Source organism: Syngnathus typhle, linkage group LG11 (assembly GCF_033458585.1).
Source record: "Syngnathus typhle isolate RoL2023-S1 ecotype Sweden linkage group LG11, RoL_Styp_1.0, whole genome shotgun sequence".
Taxonomy (NCBI): domain Eukaryota; kingdom Metazoa; phylum Chordata; class Actinopteri; order Syngnathiformes; family Syngnathidae; genus Syngnathus; species Syngnathus typhle.
In genome coordinates, this window is record NC_083748.1 from 5,487,921 (window position 1) to 5,515,344 (window position 27,424).

At 42.6% G+C, this 27,424-nt stretch overlaps 7 protein-coding genes across 13 annotated transcripts; 4 read left to right on the forward strand and 3 right to left on the reverse strand.

Moving 5' to 3' along the window:
- The first annotated feature begins 75 nt into the window (after window positions 1-75).
- Window positions 76-6,000, forward strand: sfi1 (SFI1 centrin binding protein). 2 transcript variants are annotated; one of them, XM_061291360.1, is made up of 27 exons: window positions 76-506; window positions 569-640; window positions 740-850; window positions 922-1,016; window positions 1,096-1,213; window positions 1,290-1,374; window positions 1,515-1,626; window positions 1,702-1,863; window positions 1,938-2,008; window positions 2,073-2,165; window positions 2,377-2,474; window positions 2,573-2,639; window positions 2,806-2,936; window positions 3,025-3,106; window positions 3,197-3,372; window positions 3,500-3,563; window positions 3,639-3,774; window positions 3,841-3,962; window positions 4,057-4,131; window positions 4,295-4,369; window positions 4,463-4,618; window positions 4,703-4,863; window positions 4,947-5,154; window positions 5,215-5,302; window positions 5,371-5,491; window positions 5,568-5,667; window positions 5,736-6,000. In XM_061291360.1, exons 1-27 carry the CDS (start codon window positions 355-357, stop codon window positions 5,877-5,879), a joined length of 3,075 nt encoding a protein of 1,024 aa, XP_061147344.1. In that variant the 5' UTR covers window positions 76-354; the 3' UTR covers window positions 5,880-6,000. The 2 variants fall into 2 exon arrangements, with proteins under 2 accessions (XP_061147344.1, XP_061147345.1); XM_061291361.1 differs by having other exon boundaries at window positions 77-506; window positions 5,233-5,302.
- A 264-nt stretch (window positions 6,001-6,264) lies between these two features.
- Window positions 6,265-8,662, forward strand: sirt4 (sirtuin 4). 2 transcript variants are annotated; one of them, XM_061292031.1, is made up of 5 exons: window positions 6,281-6,402; window positions 6,674-6,712; window positions 6,787-7,265; window positions 7,372-7,666; window positions 7,891-8,662. In XM_061292031.1, exons 2-5 carry the CDS (start codon window positions 6,689-6,691, stop codon window positions 8,041-8,043), a joined length of 951 nt encoding a protein of 316 aa, XP_061148015.1. In that variant the 5' UTR covers window positions 6,281-6,402; window positions 6,674-6,688; the 3' UTR covers window positions 8,044-8,662. The 2 variants fall into 2 exon arrangements, with proteins under 2 accessions (XP_061148016.1, XP_061148015.1); XM_061292032.1 differs by lacking the exon at window positions 6,674-6,712 and having other exon boundaries at window positions 6,265-6,402.
- Window positions 8,233-9,080, reverse strand: lg11h1orf74 (linkage group 11 C1orf74 homolog). Its single transcript, XM_061292036.1, has one exon. The coding sequence runs from the start codon at window positions 9,076-9,078 to the stop codon at window positions 8,287-8,289; it is 792 nt and encodes a 263-aa protein (XP_061148020.1). The 5' UTR covers window positions 9,079-9,080; the 3' UTR covers window positions 8,233-8,286.
- Window positions 8,357-9,942, reverse strand: tomm6 (translocase of outer mitochondrial membrane 6 homolog (yeast)). 2 transcript variants are annotated; one of them, XM_061292047.1, is made up of 3 exons: window positions 9,839-9,942; window positions 9,365-9,482; window positions 8,357-8,498 (listed from the first exon to the last, which is right to left on the reverse strand). In XM_061292047.1, exons 1-2 carry the CDS (start codon window positions 9,940-9,942, stop codon window positions 9,386-9,388), a joined length of 201 nt encoding a protein of 66 aa, XP_061148031.1. In that variant the 3' UTR covers window positions 8,357-8,498; window positions 9,365-9,385. The 2 variants fall into 2 exon arrangements, with proteins under 2 accessions (XP_061148031.1, XP_061148030.1); XM_061292046.1 differs by lacking the exon at window positions 8,357-8,498 and adding an exon at window positions 9,205-9,293.
- A 134-nt stretch (window positions 9,943-10,076) lies between these two features.
- LOC133162676 (ubiquinol-cytochrome-c reductase complex assembly factor 2) lies at window positions 10,077-11,803 on the forward strand. Its single transcript, XM_061292045.1, has 4 exons — window positions 10,077-10,214; window positions 10,865-10,939; window positions 11,073-11,139; window positions 11,223-11,803. Exons 1-4 carry the CDS (start codon window positions 10,077-10,079, stop codon window positions 11,330-11,332), a joined length of 390 nt encoding a protein of 129 aa, XP_061148029.1. The 3' UTR covers window positions 11,333-11,803.
- tspo (translocator protein) lies at window positions 11,525-14,439 on the reverse strand. Of its 2 annotated transcripts, none has more exons than XM_061292044.1 (4): window positions 14,329-14,439; window positions 12,601-12,774; window positions 12,226-12,364; window positions 11,525-12,164 (listed from the first exon to the last, which is right to left on the reverse strand). In XM_061292044.1, the coding sequence occupies exons 2-4, from the start codon at window positions 12,771-12,773 to the stop codon at window positions 11,991-11,993; spliced, it is 486 nt and encodes a 161-aa protein (XP_061148028.1). In that variant the 5' UTR covers window position 12,774; window positions 14,329-14,439; the 3' UTR covers window positions 11,525-11,990. The 2 variants fall into 2 exon arrangements, with proteins under 2 accessions (XP_061148028.1, XP_061148027.1); XM_061292043.1 differs by lacking the exon at window positions 14,329-14,439 and adding an exon at window positions 13,413-13,595.
- A 70-nt stretch (window positions 14,440-14,509) lies between these two features.
- Window positions 14,510-27,347, forward strand: frs3 (fibroblast growth factor receptor substrate 3). Of its 3 annotated transcripts, none has more exons than XR_009716258.1 (8): window positions 14,510-14,646; window positions 15,926-16,057; window positions 16,144-16,232; window positions 16,419-16,605; window positions 16,872-17,033; window positions 17,118-17,239; window positions 17,304-18,720; window positions 25,112-27,347. XR_009716258.1 is itself a non-coding variant. In XM_061292008.1 (7 exons), exons 3-7 carry the CDS (start codon window positions 16,167-16,169, stop codon window positions 18,597-18,599), a joined length of 1,833 nt encoding a protein of 610 aa, XP_061147992.1. In that variant the 5' UTR covers window positions 14,510-14,646; window positions 15,926-16,057; window positions 16,144-16,166; the 3' UTR covers window positions 18,600-24,030. The 3 variants fall into 3 exon arrangements, 1 of the variants encoding a protein (XP_061147992.1); XR_009716257.1 differs by lacking the exon at window positions 25,112-27,347 and adding an exon at window positions 20,840-24,030; XM_061292008.1 differs by lacking the exon at window positions 25,112-27,347 and having other exon boundaries at window positions 17,304-24,030.
- Window positions 27,348-27,424: the final 77 nt, after the last annotated feature.

Consider the following 27,424-nt stretch of genomic DNA (forward strand, 5'->3'; position numbering starts at 1 on the left):
AAGGCATTGGGACAGCCAGTCATAGCTTTAGAGTGTGCTCGATTTGTAAGCTTGACTCACCGGCGACCCCGCTTGGCGTTTCGCTATTGCTCACAAGAGTCGAAACTGTAAACATCAGCGCTGACTATGATTTAACTTAAACTAACCCTGGGCCTTCGTTAGATATCACGTGACGCGGAAAAACAAACGCGCGGTAGTCAACAAAACGCTACGAGCAAGCAGGCGAACGAACATTTTTCCGATACAATGGCCAATGAATTCTAATAATAAAAATACTATAGTCTATGGTGTATTTCATTCTTTCAAACGCCTTACTCTGGATTTACAGCCGTGTGGACTACACTTTTGGCAACAATGGAGAAGCAATACCGATTACCAAAGCGAAAATTACACAGCGTCACATTCAGTATTGATACCAAAGTCAGTCCAATTCCAAACAGTTATATTCCAAAAAGAACTGATTACAGTTGGGACAAATGTGGAAGAACTGACGAGCTGAGAATAAGGTGGGATTTGTTTTTGTTTCCCTCACTGTACTTGGTCAGTCTAACGACTTTCATCTTTGCAGAAACCTGGCAAGAAAATTCCTAAAAACATGGCGGCAGAACACCTTTGGTCGAATCCTTCCTCATAAAGCCAAGTACCAATTATATCAATTTAAGATCTGCGTCATTAGCAACAAATTCCGGACATTTTTGAATCATGTAACTTCTGCACTCTTTTGTCTTTAAATGTACAGATGTCATTATGACAGCGTGTTGCTGGGAAAAACATTTGAGGCATGGAAAGAGGAGTGGTGGACATTTGGGAGGGGGTGGAGTCTTTCAGTACGTGCCAAGTGTCATTACAGGTGGGTTCCTCGGACATTCACTTAAAAGTTATTCATCAAACTGAAATTGTAATGTCGGGTCTGCCTTCAAGGTATTACCTGCTCTACATGACATTCCGAAGATGGCAAACATTTATGTCACTCCAAGTGGACAAGAAAGACAAAATCCAAAAAGCTCAAGCATTCGGTATTTGACACATGAAGTTCATGGAAGGACTCTTTGACTTTGGAGCATTTTAACCAAATGTTGTGTTGGTGTTCACCAGTTGACAGGCGGCGGATGCGGCAGATGTGGGACAAGTGGAAGTTTTACTGCCAAACGCATCAACAGAAAATCAAAGCACTTCAATTAGCTCAAGAGCAACACAGGCGCACAAGTTTGCAGTATGTCAAAGATAACCTACAGATGCACTGTTCTGTGCGGTTTCATTTTCAAAAACAAATTGTACTTTTCATCTAGGTCAGCTTGGCATTTGTGGCAGGCGAGGTTTCGACAGCAACAAAACATTCCACCTATGGAGGACCAAGACTCGACGCAAGGGGCAGTAAGTTAGAAGAGATTTAAAGATGTCCTTGCAGATTCATTGTAAAAGGAAAACAAATCATAAGATCCCCCTTTTGTGTGGTAACATGCATATCTTTTGTAAAATTATTTTCTCATCTGCACTCTACTGTTTGTTCGCAGATAGAAAAAGAATCCAAAGCGTCCCTTCATTTCAGCAATAGAGTGAAAAAGAAATCTTTGTTAGAGTGGCAAAGTTACGTCTCTTGTAGTGAGCGCAAGAAATCCTTAAAAGGTGATCATGACGACATCTTGTGGAGTTTTTCGTCACAGTATTTGCCGCTCATCTTTCACTCACTTGGTCATTCAGCCGACGCCCAGCGCTTTGCCCGTCTTCACCTGATGAAAATGAGCTGGGGAGTGTGGAGGAGCGAGTGGCATCGCAAACAGAGGAAAGAAGAGCATTTGGAAGCCAGCGGGCAGCTGGCGTGTCGGGCATCACGGCGCAGAGCCTTGCTACACTGGAGGACGTGTATCCTCTATGAGCATTTGCTTTCATACCAGCTCCAATGTTTCTATTCGATTCTTTCTTGAGCTCCTCAGCAGATGTAACGCGGCACAGGCAAAAAGCAAACAGAGGCCAGATAGCAAGTCAGCACTACCACCGTCATCTGCAGGTTAGATCCGGAGAGTCAGGCCATTGGAATCAAGTCATTAAATGTCTCTGTGTTCTTCTCTCAGTGCGTCGTACTTCAGGGGCTTTCGCAAAATGTCTCCCAGAATAAAGCTAAACAGCTGATCAAAAATACGGCAGTCCAACATCATCACCAGACAGTAAGTTATTGAGACCTTGACACAATAATGATACATTAAGGAATTATTAATAAGGACATATGAATGAATTATTAACTCTTGTGTCAAAAATGTTCAAGTTACCATAATCATATCTGATGATCTCTCACTGCACACTTTTGTGCTAGCATCATGGCTGAGAATCATTTAATTAAATACATCTCATGTTTGAATTTTTTTTTCTTTTCCATAGGTCATAAAGAAGCACTGGAGACTGTGGAAAGACCGACTGGAGGAGGCTGAAGACAAATCCCTCCAAGCCCTGATAGACATGGCGGACACAAACTACAGGTGCTTTTAATGTCTCTTTTTTTGTTGTATTTGATGTAAACGTGCCCTAGTTTCACTTACGGCTGCTCCTTCACCCCCCCCCCCCCTTCCCTCTATAGGATGTACTTGATGAGTCACTCTTTTGACCACTGGAGGCGGAAACTTGTACAGCAAAGCCGCATGCAGGTGTTTAATGTTGAACATTCTTATTTAAAGCCACCTATTTTCTATACTACTCTTTGGAGTCATAAGGCGCTGGATGTTGGAGAGATGCTGCGAGTCTTTTTCCAGGAGCGGTCGAGTAGTCAGCACTGCAACGCACTTTATCGGATGTTTCTATCTTGTCGTACAGGAGTTGGAGTGGCGAGCCGATGTTTGGTTTGCAGAGCGCTGGTTGGCTCATTATTTCGGCTCCTGGTGTGAATATGCTCTGCTGAGAAGTGTGAAGAATGACAAGCAACACAAGGCAGATGTCCATAATAAGTTAGAACAATTGGTCTTTCTTCACTAGCTGCAGTCTCATCCTGGCGGTAGCACGAAAGTTATTTGCCTCCTTCTCTTTTGGCTTTAGGCAGCGCCTGTGCACATGGGTGTTGTGCACCTGGCGGGCAAGGACAGAACAACACAAGGATGAGATGCTGATGCTGCGACTAGTATGTTGTCTCCCTTTTGAATAAACCACTCTACACGGCCGACAATTACTGAGAGTTATTGCTGCTCATATCGACTGATGTTTTCCTCAGGCCATTCTTCACGAAGAGCAAAGCTGCGTGCAGAGAGCCTGGGCCCGATGGAAAGAACGGACAGAGCAGCAGAAGAAAGGAGAAGATAAGCAAAAGGAGCAGACGTCAGAAGATTGCGAGCTTCCTCCCACTTTATTGGCACAGCGGGAAGATACCAGTGCTGGCTTACAGGCCAGGTGAGGAGAAAGTGGGATGTAAATACACCGGATGACCTCTGTTACCCGAGGCAGTGTGGGGTCATGTTTTGTCCATTTAATAGTTATTTAGGTTTTGCGTGTTCTTTTTTGCTTCTATGCTCGTCAGGCTCAAAATGTCTGATCTGACTGAACGAGCGCTCTGGCATTGGGCCCTTACTCTTCAAGCCAAGGTTTCACCTACGCACTTCATGGCTTCTTTCACTCTACTCGGGTGTCTTCATGCGTTCTTTTGGAACCTTCCGCAGGTGCTCTTCGGGTGGAGGTTGTGGGTCAGAGAACAGCGCAGGAAGAAAGCGGAGGCGGTGGAAACCAAGTGCGCGATGTCTGACACCCATCAGAACAAAACATCTTACAACAGGGCTCAAAGTTCTTTGAATCAAGGCAAGAATAATGCGCACAAACATTGAAAGAATCCCTTTTTTTTTTATGTTTTTGTTTTATCATTAGCCGAGCTGTTACACAGGGAGCAAATCGACACGGAAAAAGCCCGGAAGCATTACGACTCCAAACTGCTGACTAAAGTGCTGAGAGCGTGGAAAAAGCATCAGCATACACGCCTCAAATATAAGGTAGGTATTTTTCGCTGTTTCGTAGTCGATTGAATAAACAATCCAATCCTGTGCTGTGAAATTGCTGCTTGACAATACGGTGATGATGACACAGGTCATGAAACAACAAGGAATCTTGTTGCGGAAACTGAAGATGTACGAGACCTACTTTGTACTCTGGAGGCGGAAGGTTTGTTTTTCAAACTCTAATAACAGTTGCGGATTAATTTTACACATATAGTGAAAAATGTTGTCGCTGTTCGTTAGGCAACATTTTGAATACGGTGCACAAATTAGATTATGCAAGCATGTGTCCGATGTGTGTTTTTACGATTGATCCTTCACGCCAACAGTTTGAGTTCAAAGTCAAGTTGTCCGAGCAGACGGAACAGGCACTCTGGCATTGGGCACTCACTCTTCAAGCCAAGGTACCACCTGCCTGATTCTTCTCTTCTTGCTTTGAAACTCAGCAATGACAGCTTGATTTGTCCTAAAATGTTTTTTGGGAAAATTTACTGCAGATGTTCCATGCATGGAGGCTGTGGGTGCAAACACAGCGCAAAAAGAAGACGGAGGTCGCTCAGGTGGACGACGATGAGTCAACAAGTGCGGCTGTGACGTACATAGATGACATCAGGAGCCTGACAGAGACTGAAATGCAGCGAGATGAAGAACCGGTGCGTTGATGTTCAAGTTGGCTTTCCTCAAATTAATGTGCCTCCTTCAATAGATCTGTTTCTTTTTTTTTTTTTTTTCTTTAGCAAAGTCTCCATCTACAAAGGGTGGTGAAGTGCTGTGCTATGAAGTGGAAGCAGCGGGCTTTGTTCGTGTCGTTCAAAAAGCCTGTGACCTTCCATTATCCTGATTCGAAACTCGATTGCCCATCCGACTCAAGGGAGAATGACGTAGATGATAGTGAGCTGTGAGTACATAGCAAGCCTGAAGAGGTTTATGATTGTTTTTTTTACTAATTTATTACATCATCCCCCCCCTCCCCTCGCCTAGAATCCGTCCATTAGTGCGCCGCCAGCCTCGTCGCTGCGAGGAATTGTTTGCGCCTTCATCAAATGTTGCATCGTTATCTTCATCGCGTCCAAGTGGATACGTGTGTCACGTGTCCTACCAGAAACCCCCAGCTTCCATCCTGGACACGTCTGAGACACCCTGTGAGCTGCTATTGCCTCCTGCTGCTTTCATGAACACAGAAAACAAGGTAATATTCATCACTTGGACTTTGATGCATGAATTCACCACCGAGTCATCCATCCTCTAGTTGTTGTTTGTGTCCAAGATGAGACAAGCCAACATCCTCAGCCCAACAGCGGTAGCCAGTTTGGAAAATATTTCACCAACATCATCAGGTACATCTACATTTTACTGTCTGGTTTAGAGGAATTATCTAAAAATATATCTTGTTGCCTCTTTCAAGACATACAGTCGGGAGAACCGTGCGGAGATTCGGCAAATGATCCAACTTCAACGCTGATGAGGGAGCTAATGAGCATCCAGCAGGACATGAGAAGCTTCCAGCAGGACAGGAAGCAGCTTCGGTGAGCAAGAACAGCGTTTATCTCACTTGAGTTTTCTTCTGCTCCGTTGTTTACTCCAGGCTTTTTGTCTGCTCAGGCTCTGGCAGAAAGTGAAAGACGTGTTGCAGAGTTGGCTGCAGAGCAGTGGAAAAGATGAGGAAATAGAAAAGATGGCAGTTTGTCAACAAGTAAAGGAGGTAAGTAAGAGTTGTTGGTTATTGCTGACAAAAACAGCCCTCTCAGTTAATGGTTTGCGTGTTGACAGCTGGAGGAGCGCATTGAGAAATTGTCCTGTGAGCTGGGAACACGAAGGCTGACAATGCGTTTTCATGCAGAAAGACTCCAACATTTACAAGCTGTCCTCGACTGCTCAGGATTTGCTTCGCTTTATCGACAAATACAGATGTAAATGTACTATTAGGTTAATTTATATTTTTATGTGTTGGGGTCACCGTGATGGAGTCTCAGGCATTGTATCTAAAAATATCATGTTTTTTTCCAACAGTGAATAAAAGCACTTTTGCATCCGTCTTATGTGTGTCATCTGTTGAAATGGATCTTTTTAAAAAATAATATCCTGAAAAAATATCAGCAGATTTTTATATGAACTCTACTTGCATATGTTCGATTACACTGTAATGTAAAACATTTTATTCAATGTGTTTTTTTTCTAAAATTTTGTAATTACGTCATCTAATATATATAACATCTAATTTAGATTGCATTTTTGTATACGTTCGCCTATATGACTACATGTCCCAGAAGACATTGTGCGAATATGTGCGTTGGCTCTTCAATTGACTTCCGGTTGCTCTCAATGTCAGTCGATAATGGTTCCGGGTTTATATTTTGCATAAGGTGTTTGACAAGTCATATAACAAGGCACAAACACGCTTCTTTTGAGTCATAACAACTCACACTGCTGTCGTAAGGTAATGTAGTTTGTTGCGTCTACTTATTTAGTGCATGGTTTGTTTTTCAGCTATTTATTTTTCTGTACATGTTGTGTTTACTTAAGTGTACGTGTGACAAGATAACTTGGATGTACAGTATCATTCAAGCTATAAAAAATAGTACGACTAGCTATGTAAATTATTACTATTAAATAATACGCTTGAATTATATAACATTGTGCTACCTCATTTCATTAATGTACGTTCCACTAAAGACAACAATTATTTCAAACAAAATATTTGGTTGCAGTTTTGGCCGAGATAGATGAACAAAGGTGCATTATATATCGTAAGTACTTGGGCTTACTGTATAAATATTGAACCAATTGAACGACAATTTTTTATATGCCCACTCTGATGCAGATGAGATTGACATGCAGAGTCACAACACTGCACATGACATCGTCCAGGAGGGCATCCTCAGCTCCTGCTGGGTTCTTCGTCCCTGATTGCAGCTCCATAGACACGCAGTCCCTGCAGCTGCTCCAGGATTTTGTCTCCCGGGCCACAAGGCTCTTTGCCATCAGCGGCGCTGGTCTCTCCACAGAGTCGGGCATTCCAGATTACCGCTCGGAAGGTGTGGGCCTCTACGCCCGCACTGACAGGCGTCCCATGCAGCATGTTGAGTTTGTCCGTAGCGCCAAGTCCCGTCAGCGTTACTGGGCAAGGAACTTTCTGGGGTGGCCACAGTTCTCCTCGCATCAGCCCAACGCAGCTCACAGGGCCCTGCAGCATTGGGAGGTACAGGGAAAGCTCCACTGGCTGGTGACCCAGAATGTTGATGCGCTCCATTCAAAGGCAGGACAAAAAAAACTCACTGAGCTCCATGGATGTGCTCACAGGTGACCAAAAATCATAATGCTGGTTAATTAAATAATTGATTCATCGAATTAAATAGAACCATGAAAAAAATCAGCAAAAGTGATTTCAAATCATTTCTATCCTCAGAGTGATGTGTTTAGGCTGTGGCAGTATTTCAGCGAGGGAGGAGCTCCAGAGGCGTTTTGTGGAGCTCAACCCAGACTGGAGGGCTCAGGCCGGGGCCGTGGCTCCAGATGGGGACGTGTTCCTGGAAGACGAGCTGGCTCTCAATTTCAGGGTTCCCTCCTGTGAGGTCTGTGGAGGAACACTGAAGCCTGAGGTTACCTTCTTCGGTGACTCAGTGAATAAAGACACAGTGCAGTTTGTGCACAACAAATTAGCGGAATCGGATGCAGTGCTCGTCATCGGGACATCGCTGCAGGTAAGTGGCACTCTTGACAAAAATATTTTCAGTCTTTTCTAGGAATATCGTCATTTTTGTTCAGGCCTATTTAATTATTCTATTGAACCCCAATTCTAAAACAATGTCTGACTTCCATTGGTTGTTTTTCCTTTTATTTATTATTACTTTTGTATTTCTGTGAGCACTATGAGGAGTGGTACAAACAATTTTATGCATGAATGTGCTTATGTGATTTTCCACAGGTCTACTCGGGATACAGATTTTTACTGGCAGCCAGCGATAGAAATATACCGGTCGCCATCGTGAATATTGGACCGACGAGGGCAGACCATTTGGCCCAGCTGAAAGTGAGAGGTCGCTGTGGTGAAGTGCTGTCAAGCATTCAACCTCTCTGACGGTATGTGGTAAAATTCGGAGATTCAAAGAGAAAAACTACCTCAATTCTGCTACCCGGATTGCTGAGATGCAAAGTGACACTTGATCTGACGAATCAACCCAGGGGCTTCATGAATATTTCAAAAACTACTTTTACGGTTTGTTTTTGTACCACCATGTAGTCCTGCTGTAATAAGTAAAAGAAGCTGTTTTTATTCATTTTAAACAGTTTAATGGAGTCATGAATAAAACATGATGTTGAGTTACAAACAGACTGATGGTAGAGTGACTGCAGACTGACAGACATTGAGTTCTTTTAGGATATTTTGCTCTTGGAATCTCTCTTGAAGGCCAAGCTTCCACTCCTCCAGACTGGATAGTGACTCATTTTGTAGGATGGCCGGGATGCTAAATGAGTACAGGCAACTTTTATGGCTGGTTGCATCTGCCGCCCATGTTGCAGTTGCCTTGGTCACTGTCAAGGGGGTCATAGAGAGGCAGTTTTCAAAGCTCTCACTCTGCTCAAACCAGTAGATGGCAGGGTAACCCAGTAACAGTCCGAAGACAGCGCTCAGGTTCCACTCATCTGAACCATGTGCCACAGAAATACTTTTGTCAACATCCTTTCCTGCATCAAACCCTCTGAGACAAAAAAGGAGATCTTGTGCGATGTTCTTCAGCCCAGCTCTGACTGACTCTATGATGGCGGGCTTCTCTAATGAGTGGCTGACGTCGATCACAGCCGGGCCACCGTTGCGAAGCACCTTCTCGAGATTGGACCGGGTTGCAACCGGGTTAACAATGAGGCTGTTACCATTCAAGTCCAAGGTGATAAGGGAGTCCGACACGAGCTGGGACGATTGACACGAGCGCAAATAGTGATGCACTTGCTCTCCGCTGGCGCTGTTTGCATCATACAGCAGAGCAGGTTTCAAAGCCAAATCAACGGCCAAAAGCTGAGCAGCCACATCCAGACTTTGAGGGATGGAAAAAGATTTCCTTCTCGTGGACAAATATTTACGAGCGGCAGCAAGAAAGAGCTCTCGAGTGTGCATAGCTTGACTAATTACATGCAATTTAAATGTTACAGATTCTGCACAGTTGCCATAGTTTCAAATCTAGCCAATATTCTCAAGCCTGTAGACAATGAAAAAAATAATTTAAAAAATTGAAAAGAAAAATGAATTACTAAAGAGAAGATATATTTCAAACTAAGATTAACAAAACATTTTTCTTTACATCGCTTGATTCTTCTTTTGTAGTCAAAGACCTAAAAACGATAAAACGGCATTACAAAATATCTATTACCTAACAGTAAATTGAGTACAAGCGCAATCTCACCATGTACAGGATGAGGCATTGTTACGTTGCAGGCTGAGGAGCCATCAAATCAAAATCGGAGAGATTTCTGGCAATCCAAACACCGGCCACAAACAACCCCAAGTTGACCAGAAGATTCCTGAAAACATAAATTAAAAGTTATCGCACCAAATCACTCAAAATGTCATCTTTTGCAGAGGCTTTGTCTTAGCCTGTGCAGAAATTAGTAACAACTGGAGAGTTGAAGTCACTTCTTGCAAAAAGCTTGAAATATATGTAAAATGTGCAAAGCACAGAGTAATTAGTCGTTATTTTATTTTCCTTTTGTTTTCCTACCCAAAATCAGATGCTACAGCGACCCTTGTGAGGGAGGATAAGCGGTTCAGTAGATGGCAAGGACAAACATCTAATGACTTGATGCTAATGCTAAGAAGAAACGGCTAACAGACAGACAGACACATGGTTTTAAAATCGCTTCACACTACTTTCACTCACCTCCTGAAATCATTTCTGTCTGTTGCAAATTTACAAGCCAAACTGATCCAATCTGTCGCGCTTGACGAGCCGGACGAGCTCTTCTTGCCCGGTACTCCGCTCATGTTGCACCCGGTGAGACTAGCTTAACAACGAGGCTGACCAAGGCGGAAGTAGCGCAATCACTAGCTCACTACGGCGAGCGACGAGGCTCGTAGTTTTGTATCGCGTCGTTATTCAATTGCGTATACCCGTGACGATGTCCGCCACTCGTTATCGTCGCTTTCTCAAGTTGTGCGAAGAATGGCCACGCGACGAGCGCAAGAAAGGTCGAGATTTGGGAACGTTTCTCCGGCAGCGAGTGGCAGCCGCGTTCCGCGAGGGCGAAAACACACGGGTAGGGCAACACCGGCGGCACAGCTCAGCTGCTACATATCATGAAGCTAAGCTAACTTGGGAACATTGCGCGGCTTAGTCGACCTTGCTGGCTCTTACATTCAATTAATTGTTGTGGTTTATTCACAAGTTTATTAATTCGGTTGCAATATAGCCTACAACATATGTAATCCATTTACTTTATTAATTGTATGGTTGTCCTTACTGAATTTAATATTTGCCTCTCATGAATTATATTTGCATCCCCTATTTTTTTAATTGACTATTGCAGGAAAAACCATTAACAAAGTAATTTAGTGTGTACGCCAATTATATTGTTTTTTTTCCCCTGATTCTTTTAAGGGTAAACACCGATTTTACGATATTGTTGGTATATATTCATTTTTTATATTAGTACGTGTAAAAATGAAAATATTTCTGAAATTATTCGGGTCAAATTATTAAATAAATACTCCAATTCACATTCTTAATATTGATAGTTACACATGACAGTCTGTATAAACAGAACAAGAATTTTATTTATCAGGTATTTTTACTTTTGTAAAATTGCTCCTTTACTGTCTGAAAATTTTTTGGTTCCCTTTAAACAGAAAAGTATATTTTGTTTCCTGCAGATAAATTGTGGCTTCCTGTGTCTTTGTTTGTTTCCAGATCTCAGACACAGAGAAGTGTGATCAGATTTATGAAAGTCTGGCAAGAATTAATGCAAACACATACAAACAGCGCGTAAGTAAATATCAAGTTAAAAAAATAATTTTTCACATCTTGTGTACTTTAAAGTTAGTGTCAAGTTTGCACCTGAGAGGTTGGCAACTAATAGACAAATATTCAAAGTCTTCGTTTATTTGTTTGCTCTCAGTTTCCTCGTGTGAAAGACACAAGCTTCACTGGAGTCACAGCAGAGGAGTGTAAATTAATGTTGTCAGGTAAGGAAACATGAGTTGTCATTGCTTTCTCACTCAAGGTGCTCCTGTTAACTTTTTTTTTTTTTTTTTTTTAAATCATCCAGGTAGTGGGCAGGAATCAGATGATGAAAAAAAGAGTTTCTGGAAAACATTAACAGAGAGGTTTTCCTCCAAGTCACCAGAAGACATTCCAGAGAAAGCTCCTGAAAAATAACCTTTTATGCACTTATTTTGTTTATATGTATGGAAATAAAGATTATTGCTATATTTGCTCAAGGTTATGTTTTACTTACATTTGAAGTCAAAATATGATTTTGTTACAAAACAATTGAAAGAAACAGCACACATTTCCCCACGTGTCAGGAAATCTTATCATGGACCAATTAAACCACAATTGAACTTGAAGTTATGTTTTGATGCAAACACTTTTAATCACCAAAATAACATCATACATGCGGTGTTTATTGTTTGAATGTGAATGTTCAATTTTGAACATGGCTACATCCCAGTTGTAACAAGGTATGCACTCTTGTGTAACCACAATATGTTAATCACTTCCTCTACCAAAATTGTTTCTGATTGACTTGCACAGGCTATCAATCACATTATTTAAATAAAAAAATTGCATTTGAACAGAGGCATGTAGTTATGAAAGAACTGTAAAAAGGCTGCTGGTAAAAAATAATAATAATGAAGCAATCGTATCTTTCTGACCATGTCATCAACAAGCCAATCAATTTAGGCTCAGAAAAAAAGCTTAGTGCAATATAATGAATTTCATAGAACATGATCATTTTTAAGGCCCCTTAACAGTGTGATCCACACAGAAAATGCTGCAGCGGTTTGCTCAAGGCTGTCTCCTGCCTTTTCTTCTACTCTTCTTTTTTCTCAGGGTTGTCTCTCCATATGCGATAGCTGAGGGAGGTAGCCAGACACAACCAGGCCAGGTAGGGCGCCAGGAGCAAAGTGGCTGGCCGGCTGATGGGGTACCAGGACCACATGGTGGCGCCGACAGTCCCGGTTAGAAGCACGATCTCCATGAAGGCCTGACATCGGTCATACATGGTTAGTCAATAATAATACAAATCACACGGGTCTTAAGCTTACCAATTTGAGCTTGTGTGCGCCAAAGAAGATGGGCGTCCAGGCCCAGTTGAGTGCCAGCTGCACTCCGTAAAGTCCCAGGGGGACGACCGCGTCATCAGTAAAACCTCCAAGTTCTTTCCAAACCAGATAGGAGCCATACCTGTGGGGCAGGATTCCAGTTAAAACGATAAAACAACCACTGTTCTTGTATAACAACTCCTCGCACACAGGCCAGAGCCGAGATCGAAGGCAGCAAGGCACTGGTTCCATCTCAGTGGACTTCATTTCAACCAGCGCCCAGCAATGTTGCTTCTAATAAGCGATTTTGAGTGACTCCTTTTCTGTGGTTGAAATTGGCGGTTCCGCTGTATAGAGTTGCGTGTGAGTGATCCTCACCCCATTCCTGTGTAGAGACAGGTCCACACCACAGGGAACGCTGCATTCGGGGGCCGCCATGATGGTTTCTGCAGGGTGGGGTACCAGGTCTTCACCTGGTTGCGTGTGATGTAACCGCCATAGAGCCCTCCGAGGTGTGGCAGGGCGGTCAATCCAATCATGGGCAGCCACATTCTAAAAAAAAAAAATGTATACATATGAAAATAATTATATTGATTTCCAATCCAAGTACCCTTATCCCATTTTGTGGACAAGAAGTGTTGAAGTGAATAAAGTACTCTGTGGTACAATCTAAGAAAACTGCCCTGGATTTCTTTTCAAATCCTATGACACAATGGTGACGTAACTCTTTATTGCATTAACTATAATTGTTAGGTAACTCCAAACAATAATGTTCCAAAGACGTTACAGGTAAACGCTTAGTCAGTAACTCAATTTAAAAATATATATACTTTGCATAACAAGACACGAAATAATGCAAGCCGTAGTGCATTCCGTCATCTATAAGACTAAAAATGAAAATAAACAATACGGTGTATGTCTGACCTCACGCATTTTTAACTTTCACAATTTTATGATCAGCATGCATAACGCTGATGCACCTGACAGGTATTGCACCTGTGCATTGTCCAGTCCAGCCGAACGTAATTCACCACACAAATGCTAAATTAATCGAATCAAAGCGCTGCTCCATAATCGGCAAACTAATTGCGTTGCATAAAATGCATTCACTTCTTCCGTAAATATTCAGTGATGTAAGTCAAGGTTCATTTTGTAACAGGCAAAGTTTAAAGCAGAACGAATTCGCTTACCTCTCGCTTGTGTTATTGATCTTTTGCAGTCTTGATGTTACGAGCGCAGCAGTTTTGTACGCGTCAGGCGGTTCTCAAACGATATTATGTCTTAAATGGGTAGGGCAGCCTTATCTCAACTGTCACCGATTTACTCCCAAGCTAGCATGTTAACAAAGACGAACACTCAGGCCATTAAATTTCAACTCCTGGTGCTTCCGGTTTACGCCACCCAGATAGCAAAGATGAGTAAAATCATCAAGATAGTTCACCATTGATTAGTTCACCTGTTTTTTTCTTCACCTTAGAATTCTTTAACACTGTGCATGTACGTATCTGGAAACTTACGTATCTTCAGAACCCTAACTCTACATTGAATCCCTAGTTTGAAACCCTAATCTCATTTTGAAACCCCAAATTTGAAACCCTACTTCAAAACCCGATCCCTAGATTGAAAAACCAACCTCAGTTTGAAGCCCTATACCTTGACACCCTAGCACGAGTTTGAAACCTTATTTTAAAACCCAAACCCTTGTTAGAAACCCTACTTCAAAAACCCCAATTCTAGTTTGAAACCTTAATTTGAAACTCTAACCCTAGTTTGAATCCCTAAAAAAATACATTACGTTGAGGTTATTGTATAACAGTACAACTTTATCAACTTTGTGCGTGATTTGTTCCACGGTATCACAACTTTTATCCGCTCGTAACGGTTCGGAATATGGATGGATAATATTATGAATGAAAAACAGGTTTCACTTGGTCTAAAAAGTTGGAGAAGCGCTGCCTTAACATGCATGTAAACGTTGCTTGCTTGCACTTTGACAGATAAGAGGACTATTTCCAGTGCGAATGGCGGCTGGCTGCGTGGCCCCTCCTTCCGCCCCGCCAGTTGGGCACACCTTTCCCTACCTCCGCGGTCCTTCAGCCTTTTTACCTTCTTGACGGCTACCTCCACCTCGTTGTCTGCCTGCCTGTCAACTTTGACCCGCAGCTGCTCAGCAAATGTCACACAGCCAGCCAGAGGCCCGTGCTGCAGTAGTGGGGGGCGTCATAAGGGGGGAATGAGCTAGAGCGCGAGAGAGGGGGGTGAGAGAGGAAAAATAACAACATTATTACGGCTTCCACCGCATCTCGGCTCTACGTCCCCGCGGGCCGATCTCCACATCCCCGACCGGACGCCGCCGACACCTGCCGTGCCGCGTCCACGCGCTCTCGGCGTCGGAAAGAGCAAATCGACGGTGGCAGCAGACATGTGAGTAGCGGAGCGTCGTTTCTGCACTTGGGCGCTGCTAGGTGCTATTGTAGCCTCACACAGACGCTCATTGCGCCGTTTAGCGTCACGGGCGGCGTGCTTTGGGAGCTCGGTGGGGGCTAATGGAGCGAGCTGGCTGTGCTCCAAGTGCTCCCATGGATGATGCATGCAGGGATGGATGGAGGGGAAAAGCCCATTGAGGCTCAGGCTGGGTGACACGTCTGTAATGTAGGCTAGCGCGCAGAGTCGAGCGTGTGTGTGAGCGTGCGTGTGAGGATTCCAGCTCCAGTCAGATGTGGAGGCCCGGCCCGGAGCGCTCACACTGCGGCGGGGGTGCATGTGTTCTGCTGGCCGGGCCGAGGAGCGCATACGGCGGGGCCGGGGGGAGTCTGCAGCGTGACCATTAGGGCAGATGTGACTGGGCTTGCTTTGCTTGACGTTGTGAGGTGCAGCATCAGCCGACTGCTCACATAGTGATACACAAGCTGTTATGCACATGCACTTTTGTATTTTCTGTAAGTGCACAGTGAAGATTTTGAGATTCGAAACGCCTACTTCCAGCTAAACTTGATGTCTCAACACGTTTGTAGTCATTTACTTTAGCCGCTGAGTCAAGAACTGAGTCAGCTCTTCTTAAGTGGAAAGACTAATGATGCTAAAAGAAATAACAAATGGCAAATTTGTCACATCCTGTTCCGTTCCAAGTAAGCCATATATGGGATCATTTACTGTCACGCTAACTTGGATTTGGGCTTTCATATTTCTACCCCAGTAAGCTACACTTGATTTATTTTCACTTTAATGACAACACTGTCCTGCTAACAACACTGGATGGGAATGCCATTGGGTTTCCCCCCTATTATTCTGTGTTTCAGTGAATTTGTCCCAATAATTGGGTCCAAAACGAGTCAGACAATCTCATTTATTAAACGTCTAATATTAATAAAAAAAAATCTTCATGCTCGTGGGGAAAGATTCCTGATTTACGACTTGGGTAATCAATGAAGAAGTAACCGGACGGAGGAACAAGGAAGAGAGTGTAATTAAAAACAAACATGTCTTTCCCAGGTTGCTAGAATACCAGCCGTGAACTGAATTTGAGAACTCAATTGACTATAAAGTCCTCTTCTGCTGTCCATTTTTGCAAAAAGTAGTTCAGAAAGTAGTCCAGAAACTACTACCTTCCATGTTGCGTCTCGTGTTTCTCGGTTTGAATTAATGCTATAGAAGATGGCTGAACATTTTAGTAGCATGGGTCAGTGATTCTTTGTGCTTTCAGGGACAAGAACATGATGCTTCTCATGAAGATGTCCGCCATCCAGCTAAGCAAGTGGCTTGTAACAAAGATGAAGCCCAGCAGAAGATCCTGGGACTGAAGCACGCGTCACTTCACACCGATGGCCTGGGCTGAGTAAGATGAGCGTGTTGGATGAAAATTCTGTCTCACACACGCACACACGGTTATGTCACTAATGTTGCCCGGGTCACATGTGGCAGGTTTCAGCTGGCCCGCTGAAGCCATGGGGAGCTGTTGGAGCTGTCTGTACAGGGACCCCAGCCGAGACAACCATCTCACCAAGTTTAAGGTTCGTGCACTACACTAAATCAAACAATCAAATGAAATCTCACATGATTAATCTTTTTGTGCTCAGGCAAAAGCAATGTCTAATGTAGAAATATGTGCCAAAACTACTACGCTGAAATGAGCTGATGGCTTCATTTTGTTTGCTTTGCTGCCATCTTGTGGCCGGTATATTATACGCAATTCCCAGGTCATCAACGTGGACGATGAAGGCAACGAGCTGGGCTCTGGTGTCATGGAGCTCACCCAGACGGAGCTCATTCTTCACACGCGTAAGAGGGACGCCATCAGGTGGCCGTACCTCTGCCTGCGCCGCTACGGCTACGACTCCAACCTGTTTTCTTTTGAGAGCGGGCGTCGTTGCCAGACTGGACAGGGTGAGTGAAGCTCATTGTTTTCTTTTTCAACGGTTGTTTCTATCCGGTCTTTAATTTCCATTCCAATTTGAATGAAGCGGGTGACTAACATAACAATCCAATGACGCCACACAATCAATCGGTATTCAAATTCGTTGCCAACACTTCCAATAATTGATTGTTTTTATCAATTCGTTGTTCCACCCTTTATCTGCATGTTTTTTTCATGAAGTGGCGGAACAAAATCAACCTGTGTAATTGTGCTGTTGTTGTGTTCTCCTGATTAGGAATATTTGCCTTCAAGTGCTCTCGGGCTGAGGAGATCTTCAACCTGCTTCAGGAGCTGATGCAATGCAACAGCATCAACGTGGTGGAGGAGTCCATGATGATGTCTGGCAGCGGCCACACGCCAGAGATGGAGATGTCTCGTGCACCACAGACGCCCAACAGTCAGTCACACGGCCAGCACCAACACACACAGACGTACACACACACTGCTAGTGTAAGGTGGCTTTAAAAAAAATTGCTTTCAGCTCCCGGTTTCCCTGTGCCGGCTTTTCCCAATGGATACCCTGGTTATCCAATCAGAGGGGATTCCTCCCAGCCTTCCCTTGCTGAGGATCATGGACACAATCTGATGGCTTTGGAAGACCAGGTTAGATGTCAGGTCTGGGCTCTGTGATCTGTTGTGACTTCAACGTCGCTTTGTTTCTCACCAGACCCACACTTATGTGAACACTGTTAGCATGGAAGGGGATCTGGCCATGCGTCACTGTGTGCACTCCCTACCCGAGGTGCGGCCCAGCACTTTCACCGAAACGACGCGCGTCGGGGGCCAAGGGAACGCACAGTCCAACCTACGGTGCTGTCCCCTCGAGGAGCATCAAGATCCACAGGTGTTCATGCAGCCATCGTCGCAGGAGGTCAAGTTCATGCTGGGCCCCACTCCAGCTCAGCGTCATCTACTGCAAAGGGAGCGAGAGCGGGAGAGGGAGCGGCTCGCTCACGGCCCCCGCAGCCTTCAGCCAGTAGAGGGCGCAACAGGCTCAGAGACGGACGGAGACGAGCCTTCGATGCACATGTGCAACTCCCTCTCCTATCACCATTTCCATCACCATCCGCACCGGCACCCGTGCCACGAGCACCCTGACAGTTGCCGGGGCGTCGAGCTCACCTACGAGAACATCAACGGCCTGAGGAGCGGGCGGAAGCAGCGGCTGAGTCCCAGCAGCGTGTCCCAGTCGGTCGGTTCGAGCAGCAGCAGCAGCACCGGAGACAGCCACTCCCACAGTCTCCTCCACCCGCACGGCCCATCTTCGCTTCCCCCGCAGGGCTACGGGTGCGAGAGAGCCACGGGCGGAGGTCACCGCCGGACGGCCCTGCTCAACTACGAGAACCTGCCCTCGCTTCCACCAGTGTGGGAGTACAGCGCCCTGCAGCGCGACGACGAGCAAGAAGACGACGACGACGAGGAGGCGGACGAGGAGGAATACGAAGAGGAGGAGGAAGACTTTGATGAGTACGAGTTTTCGGAAGGGCCCGAGACAAACAACGGGTACCACCCGGACGGGCGGGGCATCCACAGAGATGCCCTGCAGAACTATGTCAACACAGAACAGGTGCAGCCGCCCAGAATGCGACACAGCTGCCCCCCGCATCCACGACCATGTCAGCCCGACCGAGGAGGGGGCATATTTAACTTTGACTTCCGCAGGCGCTCCAGGTCAGGGGTCGGAGTCTGCGAGCACGGGCACATGCCTCCGTCCAGGCAGCTGAACTACATCCAGGTGGACCTTGAGGGAGAAAGTCCCTGCCAAGCTCTCGGCGCCGGCGGGGGGCCGCACCAGCGCCTGCCGCCCCAAAAGTGCGGCCCACCGGCACCCCGCCGCAGCGAATGCTACGCGGTCATCGACCTGAAGAAGACGGCGGCCATGTCCAACCTGCAAAAAGCTCTGCCCAGGGATGATGGCACTTCCAGAAAGACCCGTCACAACAGCACAGACCTGCCTCTGTAAACCACGTGGATCGTGAGCAGCAGACAAGACGACAGACGAAAGGCTCATCCTCATTTTAGCACACTGGATTCGTCACTGTCATCCGGCCATTTCCACTGCGGAGCTGACTCAGACAGTACAGGTACCAGATTAGCAACCCTACTGTATCTGTGTGTATGAAAGGGAACCTCTTGCCATTTTATGCTGTTATTTATTCACCGTGTCGTGACGCTCTCTCCGAAATTGCCACTCTGGAGTGCAAACATCGTTTGCTTGGTTTCGAACGACCGAGCGTATTGGCAATATGCTGAGCAATGAGAACGGAGGGAGGCGTCGGTGTGAAGTGGGAGCAGCCATTCCCTTTGTGTAACTTAATTATGACTCCCTCTCACCATTTCCCCTCTATTGTTGCGTTCAAGTACTTCCCCATCTAGCACATCCACGTGACAGCTACTCACTTCCTCATAAGAGGCCAGACACATACTGAGGTGTAGCCTACTGTTTATTTTTCCAAGAACTTTCTGGCCTTTGTCCGTACCTCGCGGCCGGTGGAAACAGGTTATTTATTCATATTTGCCAGTAGAGCAGTTTGCACACAATCCTATGGAATTGTATTCTTCAGGTTTTAGGGAGAGTTTTCACAATCACCCATAAGAAGAAAAAATAATAATAATAATAACCAATTGAGGTTGAGAGGTTGTTTTTTGGAGAATCCAACTAAGATGAAGGGACAAGTAGCACAAAGTGAATCCGCTGAGCCTCGTCCCTCTCCCAAGTAGCATATCACCCTTCATCGCACCTCCATCCACAACACACCATAATGCACTTTTGACAAGTCAAGTGAGGATGCTCATGATTTCAACATCCACTCCAGCTGAGCCACAGCTTTCTCATTTAAGGAAAAAAAAGGGGCCACATAACTGTACTTCATTGCCAGCATTTGCACTTCTACAAATTCACAGTGGCTTTAATCGTATTCGCCTCGCCTAAAATGTGATGATTTGGAATTCTGCCCAGCGTTAGGTACGAACGGTTTGCGTAAAAAGGTAACCAAAGCTACCTTTTTGTATTGCTAATCACTGTTATCCACGGATTAGTCTGATATTTATTTATTGATTGTTTTATCTATTTATTAGTCCTCTCGACTAATTAAGTGTATTACTATTATGTTCTGTGTGACAACCAGCATTTTTTTGGGGTAATCCAGTTAATCTGGAGACCAAAGTTTTACTCGTCTATGTTAAGAGAAGAGACTTTATTTTAAGTGCCAATATGCCAATATATATATATATTAGGAGAAAGCACGGTGCCAATTGTAGAAAACAAGTAGGGCTCTAGAAATGATAAGAAAAATAAGGGGGAGTAAAAAAAAAAAAGTGCACATTTCACCTCATCCATTCATCAGACGCCATATTGGAGTGATGTATGGAAATGTTTGCTGCTACGTGTACATAGAGATTGCATTACAAACAGACAATAGCCCATGTGAGTGACTGTCCTTGTCTTTAGGACAACCTGCTGTGTGTGTGTGTGTGTGTGTGCGCGTGTGTGTGTTTGTGCAATTTTGTTTTTGGCCATCTCTTGTAAGGTATGCTAAGTAGCATTATCATGTTCCTATGTCTGAAGAGTGTAAATTTAGTGACGGTATGATGATTTTACTAACAACTTAGGTCATCAGAGGCAAGACTCACTGGTGGGGAAATTAGAGACAACACATGCCTTTTGCGTTTCAAATTCATCAACCCTCAAATGCTTGTTTGCTTTTTGCTTTCAACCATTTTTTTTGCGTCTCATTGGTTATTTCCAATCATGATAAATTCACTATGTTGTACTTCAGATTCACCTTTTTTTATATGTCTATTAATTAATGAAATAATTCATTAATTCATAAGTCCCTGATTTATTTATTTATATATTTATTTATTAATTTATTTATTATTTATATTCAGTACCTTCGGCCCTCCACACATGTTGGGCAGTCTTGTCAAATCTTCTATCCCGTGAGTGAGGTAAATATTGTCCTATCAGTCAGAGCCTACTTTGAAGTAACATTTACGGTCGTAGAGTGTCGGTATACTCACATAATCACCTGAATGAATTTTGTTTTTACATTCATTCCGCTGTAAATGCTGTTGAAATATGCTAATCATAGTTTTCAAGTGAGCATGCAAGGCTGATTTTGCCTCCGGCTAAGCCACGCCCCACATATGACGTCACATTGTTTACAAACTCTAAAAGGGTCTTATCTTGTTTCGTCATAGTAGACCAATGTGTGAAGAGTGAAGTAGCAGTCTACAGCATATTGACCTCCATGACATCTACCTACTTGACTGTTGTGTCAATCTTCAGTCCATTGTGTTGCTGTTCACATTTCAGCCTTGATATTATTTTTCATGATTGTACGATGTGCTTAAATTGTCATTTCAGTGCCATAAACTTGGTCAGGGTTTCCAGCATTTATGGTCAGAAGTCTGTTTTTAGTTATTTATTGGTCAGTGCAGTTGTGCCTTGAGAGAGGTGTTTAACTCATCCATGACTTCATCTATCATTTTCTTTCGTAAGAAAACTAGCACCAGTCAGGGGACATTGTGGTGTTCCTTCTGGTGAGCGCTTCATGGCCACCTGGGGGCAGTATAACAAAACGTATAATACGGACCTAGCCATACATGGACCGGTCAAATTTCCTAAGAAGGCCACTGTAATATTGTAATTATTGTCATTCTTCGTAGAGGATAAAGAATATGTGTTTGTGAGTACTGTTATCTCTTCCCTAAATGTGCTACATTTTTGCCAAATGTCTATTGCTTAAAGGGTTATAGTAACTTTTAACACCACGACGCCAATGCTTTTCTTCAATCCCTATGACATTTTGCATTATTTGTTCGCCTTAAACTAAAGGGACTTATCCAAAGCTATATGTGCATGTTTTAAATGCACATTTCATTCTCTTTCATGTTTAGTTTGACAGTAAGCCTCAACTGGGAGGAGCAATAAACAGACAAAAGCTGCTTTTTAGACAAATTTGGCACTTTTGCTAACTGCTGCTTGTTGTGACGTGAGTCGAGTTAATTTTTAATTCAAAACCATCTCAAGGCATCGCTGTAAATGCTGACGTTATGCCACTGCATATTATACTCCTGCAAGTTTGGCTTTTGAGCTGAAAATGTTTGTGGAAACCCTGCACTGAGTCCCCATTGCCTAAAAATTCATCTTTGGCCTTGAGTGATATGAGGAGATGATTCTCAAAAGGTTATTCATGACGTCACCGTGTACATAACCTCATCACCACCCATGTAGCTGCAGCTAATATCCAGTGAGCATATGAATTAGTAGTTGAGGCGCATTCACGTGATCTTACCAAGTGGCTCTCGATGACAGCTGACGCCGTCAAAGCGTGTCACTTCTCAGTCTCGGGTGTTTATGCTTCAGGCATCCGACACCCCGGAGGCCCCGCGGTCACAATAGCTTCTGCCTGTGTTATCTGAAGGGCAAGATAACAACTCTCCTCGCAAAGTTCCTCAAAGTCAATTTATCAAGCGGGTTGTTAAACCAAAAGGGCTTGCTCTGTTTACCGTTAAAACATGAAATTGTATTATGTAGAAGTCCATTTCAAGAGTTTTCTCACTGTGCCTTTCATATGGATGCCGGGGCAAACACATTGATGGGGTCAACCTGTTGTCAGAAAAAAACAAAAAAACAAGTAACGGTCTGACATTTGGGGATTTACTCATTTATAATTCCACCCTCATGCCTGTATTGTTGATTTTGAAAGCTGATTCATTGAGTGGTACGGAGACTGAACGTGGATCTCTGCACCGTATAGGCTCATCTGATCCTACTCTGGTTGTCTTGTGTAAGTGTAAACAAGAAAAGATAAATACAAAGGATACGCTTGGTTTATTGAATCACAGTTTGCTAACAATGTGCGTAGACTCCCAGTAGTCGCTTTTCCCAACACATAAGTCTATTTTTTCTACTCTACTTTTCATGGCTGTTCCAATTTGTTGATCCGTGTCTGACTTAATAATTCTTCAACTATTATTTGGTTAAGAAGATAACATTTTATATGAACATTAGCTTGCCAACAACCAATTGTGAGCTAAACTGATTTGATGATTTAAATCTAAAAACGTTTTAATGAACAAATGGTCATTAGTGTTTCCCAACCTTTATTGAGTTAAGGCATAAAAATCTTTACATTACAAAAATTGCTTGTTGAACAACGGTACGTTATTTGTAGCAAATGAATAAATTCCAGGACAATGGAGTTCACAATAGTTGGGAAACACTGCCTTACTTTGCAGACAAATTAGCATACCGTAGCATTAAAGTCATTATATCAACCTGATTCCGTATCAGATAAACTTATGGGGAATGTGGCAACTACTTTTGGCATTGATTTGCCTTTTTGTTATTTTCGTTTGTTTGCAAGCACCTTTTCTATGTTGAAATGGGAAGTCAGAAAGAGAAGCAGACAAAAAGTGACAAGTCATCCTCATCAGGGCAATTGAATCATTTGGATCATTTCGTGTCATACTCGCTAAACACAAAACCCTCATGGTCATGCTACAAAATAAATACCATATATATACTATATCGATATTCTGTACGTGCTCTTTTGTTTGTTTGTTTTTAAATACAAGACTATCATTGCCACCGAGGAGAAGCGAGTGCACTGTTCATGTACGGTTCAGAACTGCACACATTTGTGTGTGCGTGAGTCCGCCTACATGATGTCTACGTTGGCCTGGTTTTCCAACTATGGGGTTACTTCCCCTTTGAAAGAGTGCCAAATATGTTTGAGCATGTAAAACGTGGGGACCAAAAGAGTATGGATGACCCCAAGAGCCCAAATTCAATCATTAAATAATATGTATTTAATCAATATTTAAAGTGTCATGAATTCATTTAATTTAGTAAATAAATAACATTGAAATATGTCAGCGCATATATATATATAATTATTTTTTTGGATGGATTTATTGATTTAATTTTGGCTCTTTTAGTCCTCCATAGGAGAGGGCCTCATGAAGCAAATCATTGTGATGCACTAAGAAAAATGTTCTTTATTTTGTCTCAGTTTGCAAATTAAAAAAAAAAAAAAAAGAAAAGACAAATATTTCTTCAAGTGTTTGTTTTATGTGTCTGTGTGCATCCATGGATGACGGTCTGAAATAGCCATTAGAAGCCCCTTTGCTTCATTTGTTGGACTGTCAAAATGGACATTAGGGTGATTTTTGCCCTCGTTAATCATTCCGCACGCAGATGACTTTTACTTGTCTGCTGTCCTCTTAATTGATCATCTCAGAACATAGTGAGCCTGATACTTGGGGACTACTATCATTTATAGCGTGTGGATTTGTCCGAGATGTACAAGTCAATGTAATTCCAATATTAAAATGATGCCATGAAAATATCTTATTGTGCATTAAACAGTGTCAACTTTGCTTTCCATACTTTTTCTGTGAATCTGTAATGTCTGGTTCTCGGGGCGAACCACCACAATCATTTTAGATCTGAAATGCAACCAAACAAGTTTGCGAAATGTTGTCTGGTAAGTTAATGTTTATACAATATACAATCTCACCAGATCACAGTTGGACATGAATTGCTTCACTTGCTTTGGTCTATTTATTGTTTTCAGAGGAAACATCGAGAACGCCCTACCAAACAGACTCGTTTCAACGTATGCTTATGGATAATCAGCCATCCTTTGGTCCAGAGGTGTCAAACTCATTTTTGTCGCGGGCCGCATCATAGTCATAGTTTCCTTCGGAGGGGCATTACGACCGTCAACAAACTGATGAGTAACTAAGTTTGAAACCGGAAACTAGTAAAAACAGTCCAAATACTTTTAAAAGATCAATGGTAACAAAAATTGCTAGTAATATCTGTATTTTTTTGAAAAGTGAAGACAATTTGTAACTGCCGTATTGGTAAATGAAGTTGATGCACAATTTGTCGTCGAGGGCCACATTAAATGATTTGGCGGGCCGTATCTGGCCCCCGGGCTTTGACTTTGACACCTATGCTTTAGTCTAATAGATGAAATACTGTAAGTTGCTCTGTGTGATTTTGTGCCGGGAGCAGGGAAATAATGGTGCCTCCGTGAAAGAAGCACCTCTTAAAGCAAAATAACCAATAACAACCAAAGTGTATATTCTCTAAGTGGCTGAAGGCACCGGATTTTAAACAGAACATTCTCAGCATGCACTTAGAGTTTGCCTGTAACTTTAACTCATGTACTGAGACAGCATGGTCTTCGTAGGTTTCAGGGATTTATATGCCCGGAATATATTTGCTTATACATGTGCCTTATGAATGTACTCAAAAAGGAGTGTTTTCTGTTAAGTGATGACTTCTTTTTTTTTTTCTTCTCTTCAATCCTCTTCATTGTAATATGAAGGTCAGAATGAGTCACTAAAAAAACCCAATTATCTGTTCGATGATACATACAGTCAACGAAAAACACATTAAGTTGCTGTATTGCAGAAAATGTTGAACTAATGAAACTCTTTATAATCCTCCCTTAGCATTTAAACCAAAAACGTACAGTGGTACCCTGACTTGGAATCGAAGAGAGAGCCTGAGAAATAATGTCGGGAGAGTAAGAAACAATGCAAAGTTAACAAAAGTTGTGCTCGACTGGTGAGTATATACAACCTCTTTGATTTTCAATCGTCCGTACATTCTTAGAAATAAAACTTCAATCCAGTTACTTTTAGTATTATACATACATACTCCATTATAAATAATCCAATGCTACAGATGTAACAACCATGGCTATCATTGTCTTGTTTGCCGTGCTAATGCTAGTTTAGTATTGCTAGTGCTGCTAATTTGTTAAAGCGGAATATTGTCACTTTACTGATATAAATGCTTAATTTATTTTGTTAAAACACATTTTTTTAGATCACACCAAAACCTGAACTAACCAGGCATGTATAAACTTAATTTCATTCTATTGCATTCTATTTCATTCTACATTTTCTATTTATTTAATGGATCATTTTTGGAAAGTACAATATTACAGAGTGCTATTTTTTAAAATAAAAACACAATTTGCTTTTGTAGTTTTGTTTGAAGGCTGGATCAGATTAACAGCGTTTCCATTCATTACAATAGGAAAAGATGATTTGAGAGATGAATGTTTTTTTATGAAACAAAAGTAGCTTGTATCTTAAGACGGTCACTCAATGAATTGACTTGGTATTAAGGGCAGTCGCGATTCCGAATGGAGATAAGACGCGACTCCTCTTTTTGGAGTAGCAAGTTTGACTGCACCAAATCAATTATTATGTCGGCACATGACGCAACCACAGCTGTGATAACATGTCGCGCCATCCAAGTGAATTAATGTGTGTGAGTGCGTGTGAGTCATTTTTCAGTCAGAATGATTATTTGTGTACTTGAACGTGTGTGTGTGTGTGTCAGCAGACAATGGACTTGGGTCACGCACATGTGAACTTTTTACTTGGAAGTCATGCTGAATGAACAATGGTTATTTACTTGAATATTTATTTTTCGGTCAAGTTTTTACTTTTATTCCCTACATTTAAAAAAATATCTTTACATTGTACTCCTTTTTATGTGCAAACTTTTCAACCTTGACCAATGGTCGACAAACACAATGCAAAAGAGATGTAGATAGAGAGATGTAGATAGGTGAAGTCAACTGTAGTTGATCTTGATGATTGATTGCGATCCTGAGAACCCAAGGAAACAACAACAACTTACAGGGACGTGAACCAGGAAACATAAACGATGATGCAACAGATTTTAGCAAGCAATTCTTGCTTTGTTGCGCCCGTCTAAAATCTTTTGGCAAAACTAAAAAAAAAAAAATGCTCTGTGATCTGAAAATACATATACAGAGAAGATATATCGTTTCACTTGTTATCATGACATAATTTATTATTATGATAATCAGAAATTTCCAGTTACTAAGTGGCGTTTGCAGTCCAAACAGATTCGTCACAGCCCTGTGTCGTAAACATTGTCTCTGTTTGATAGGAGGAGCTTGTCGTGTAGATGTCTATGTGGAACATCATCTGAATATGTACAATATATATATATAATAAAACAGATGAATGCACTTCTGCCTCATATTTCTTTGCTTGCGGACAAACGTCTTGACCATAATCAAAAACAGCAATTAAGTCCTCAAAGGTAATAATTGAGGTAATAATTGCCCGCGTTAGTCATTTAATCAATATTTAATTGTGTATAGTATAGTAAAAAAAGAATGAATAACTGAACACTTTATTTATTTTTTGTTTGAGTGGAATAAACCAAATGTCAAAAGGTGTTTTTATTCTAGTAGTTTTACATTTGAAAAATGATCTAAAACTACCCCAGTCAACATACATTGAATTAAAATAGGTTAGCATGAACTACTATTGTGATACACATTAAATGTTCAAAATGGGGTTTTTTTTCTAAATGTGTATTTTTGTTCTTAGTTGATAATGAGGGGTTCTCGTACTACTTCCTAATCTCGGCAAATTTGAGGTACTTTGACTACCTAAATACACATGTTTAGGCTAGCGGCAGTTCGGAACAATACGCACTAAACGATTAAGCGCCACGGACGAGTGCAAAAGTTCATCACCATAAAAGCTGAAAAGAGGAAGTAAGTAGTAGGACATAAAAAGAATGCAGCGGTAGTCCGCTTTAAGATAACAGTTCATGATTAACCAAAAGATACAAAAAGAAATATTCATAGTGCGATACCATGCCGCTTAACTAAATCCCACGGACTATAAAAGGATCTATGCAATACATCAAATGATGATAAAGATCTGCTATTTGCTGCGCAGGATGTTTATATAGTGACCGTGCTATTG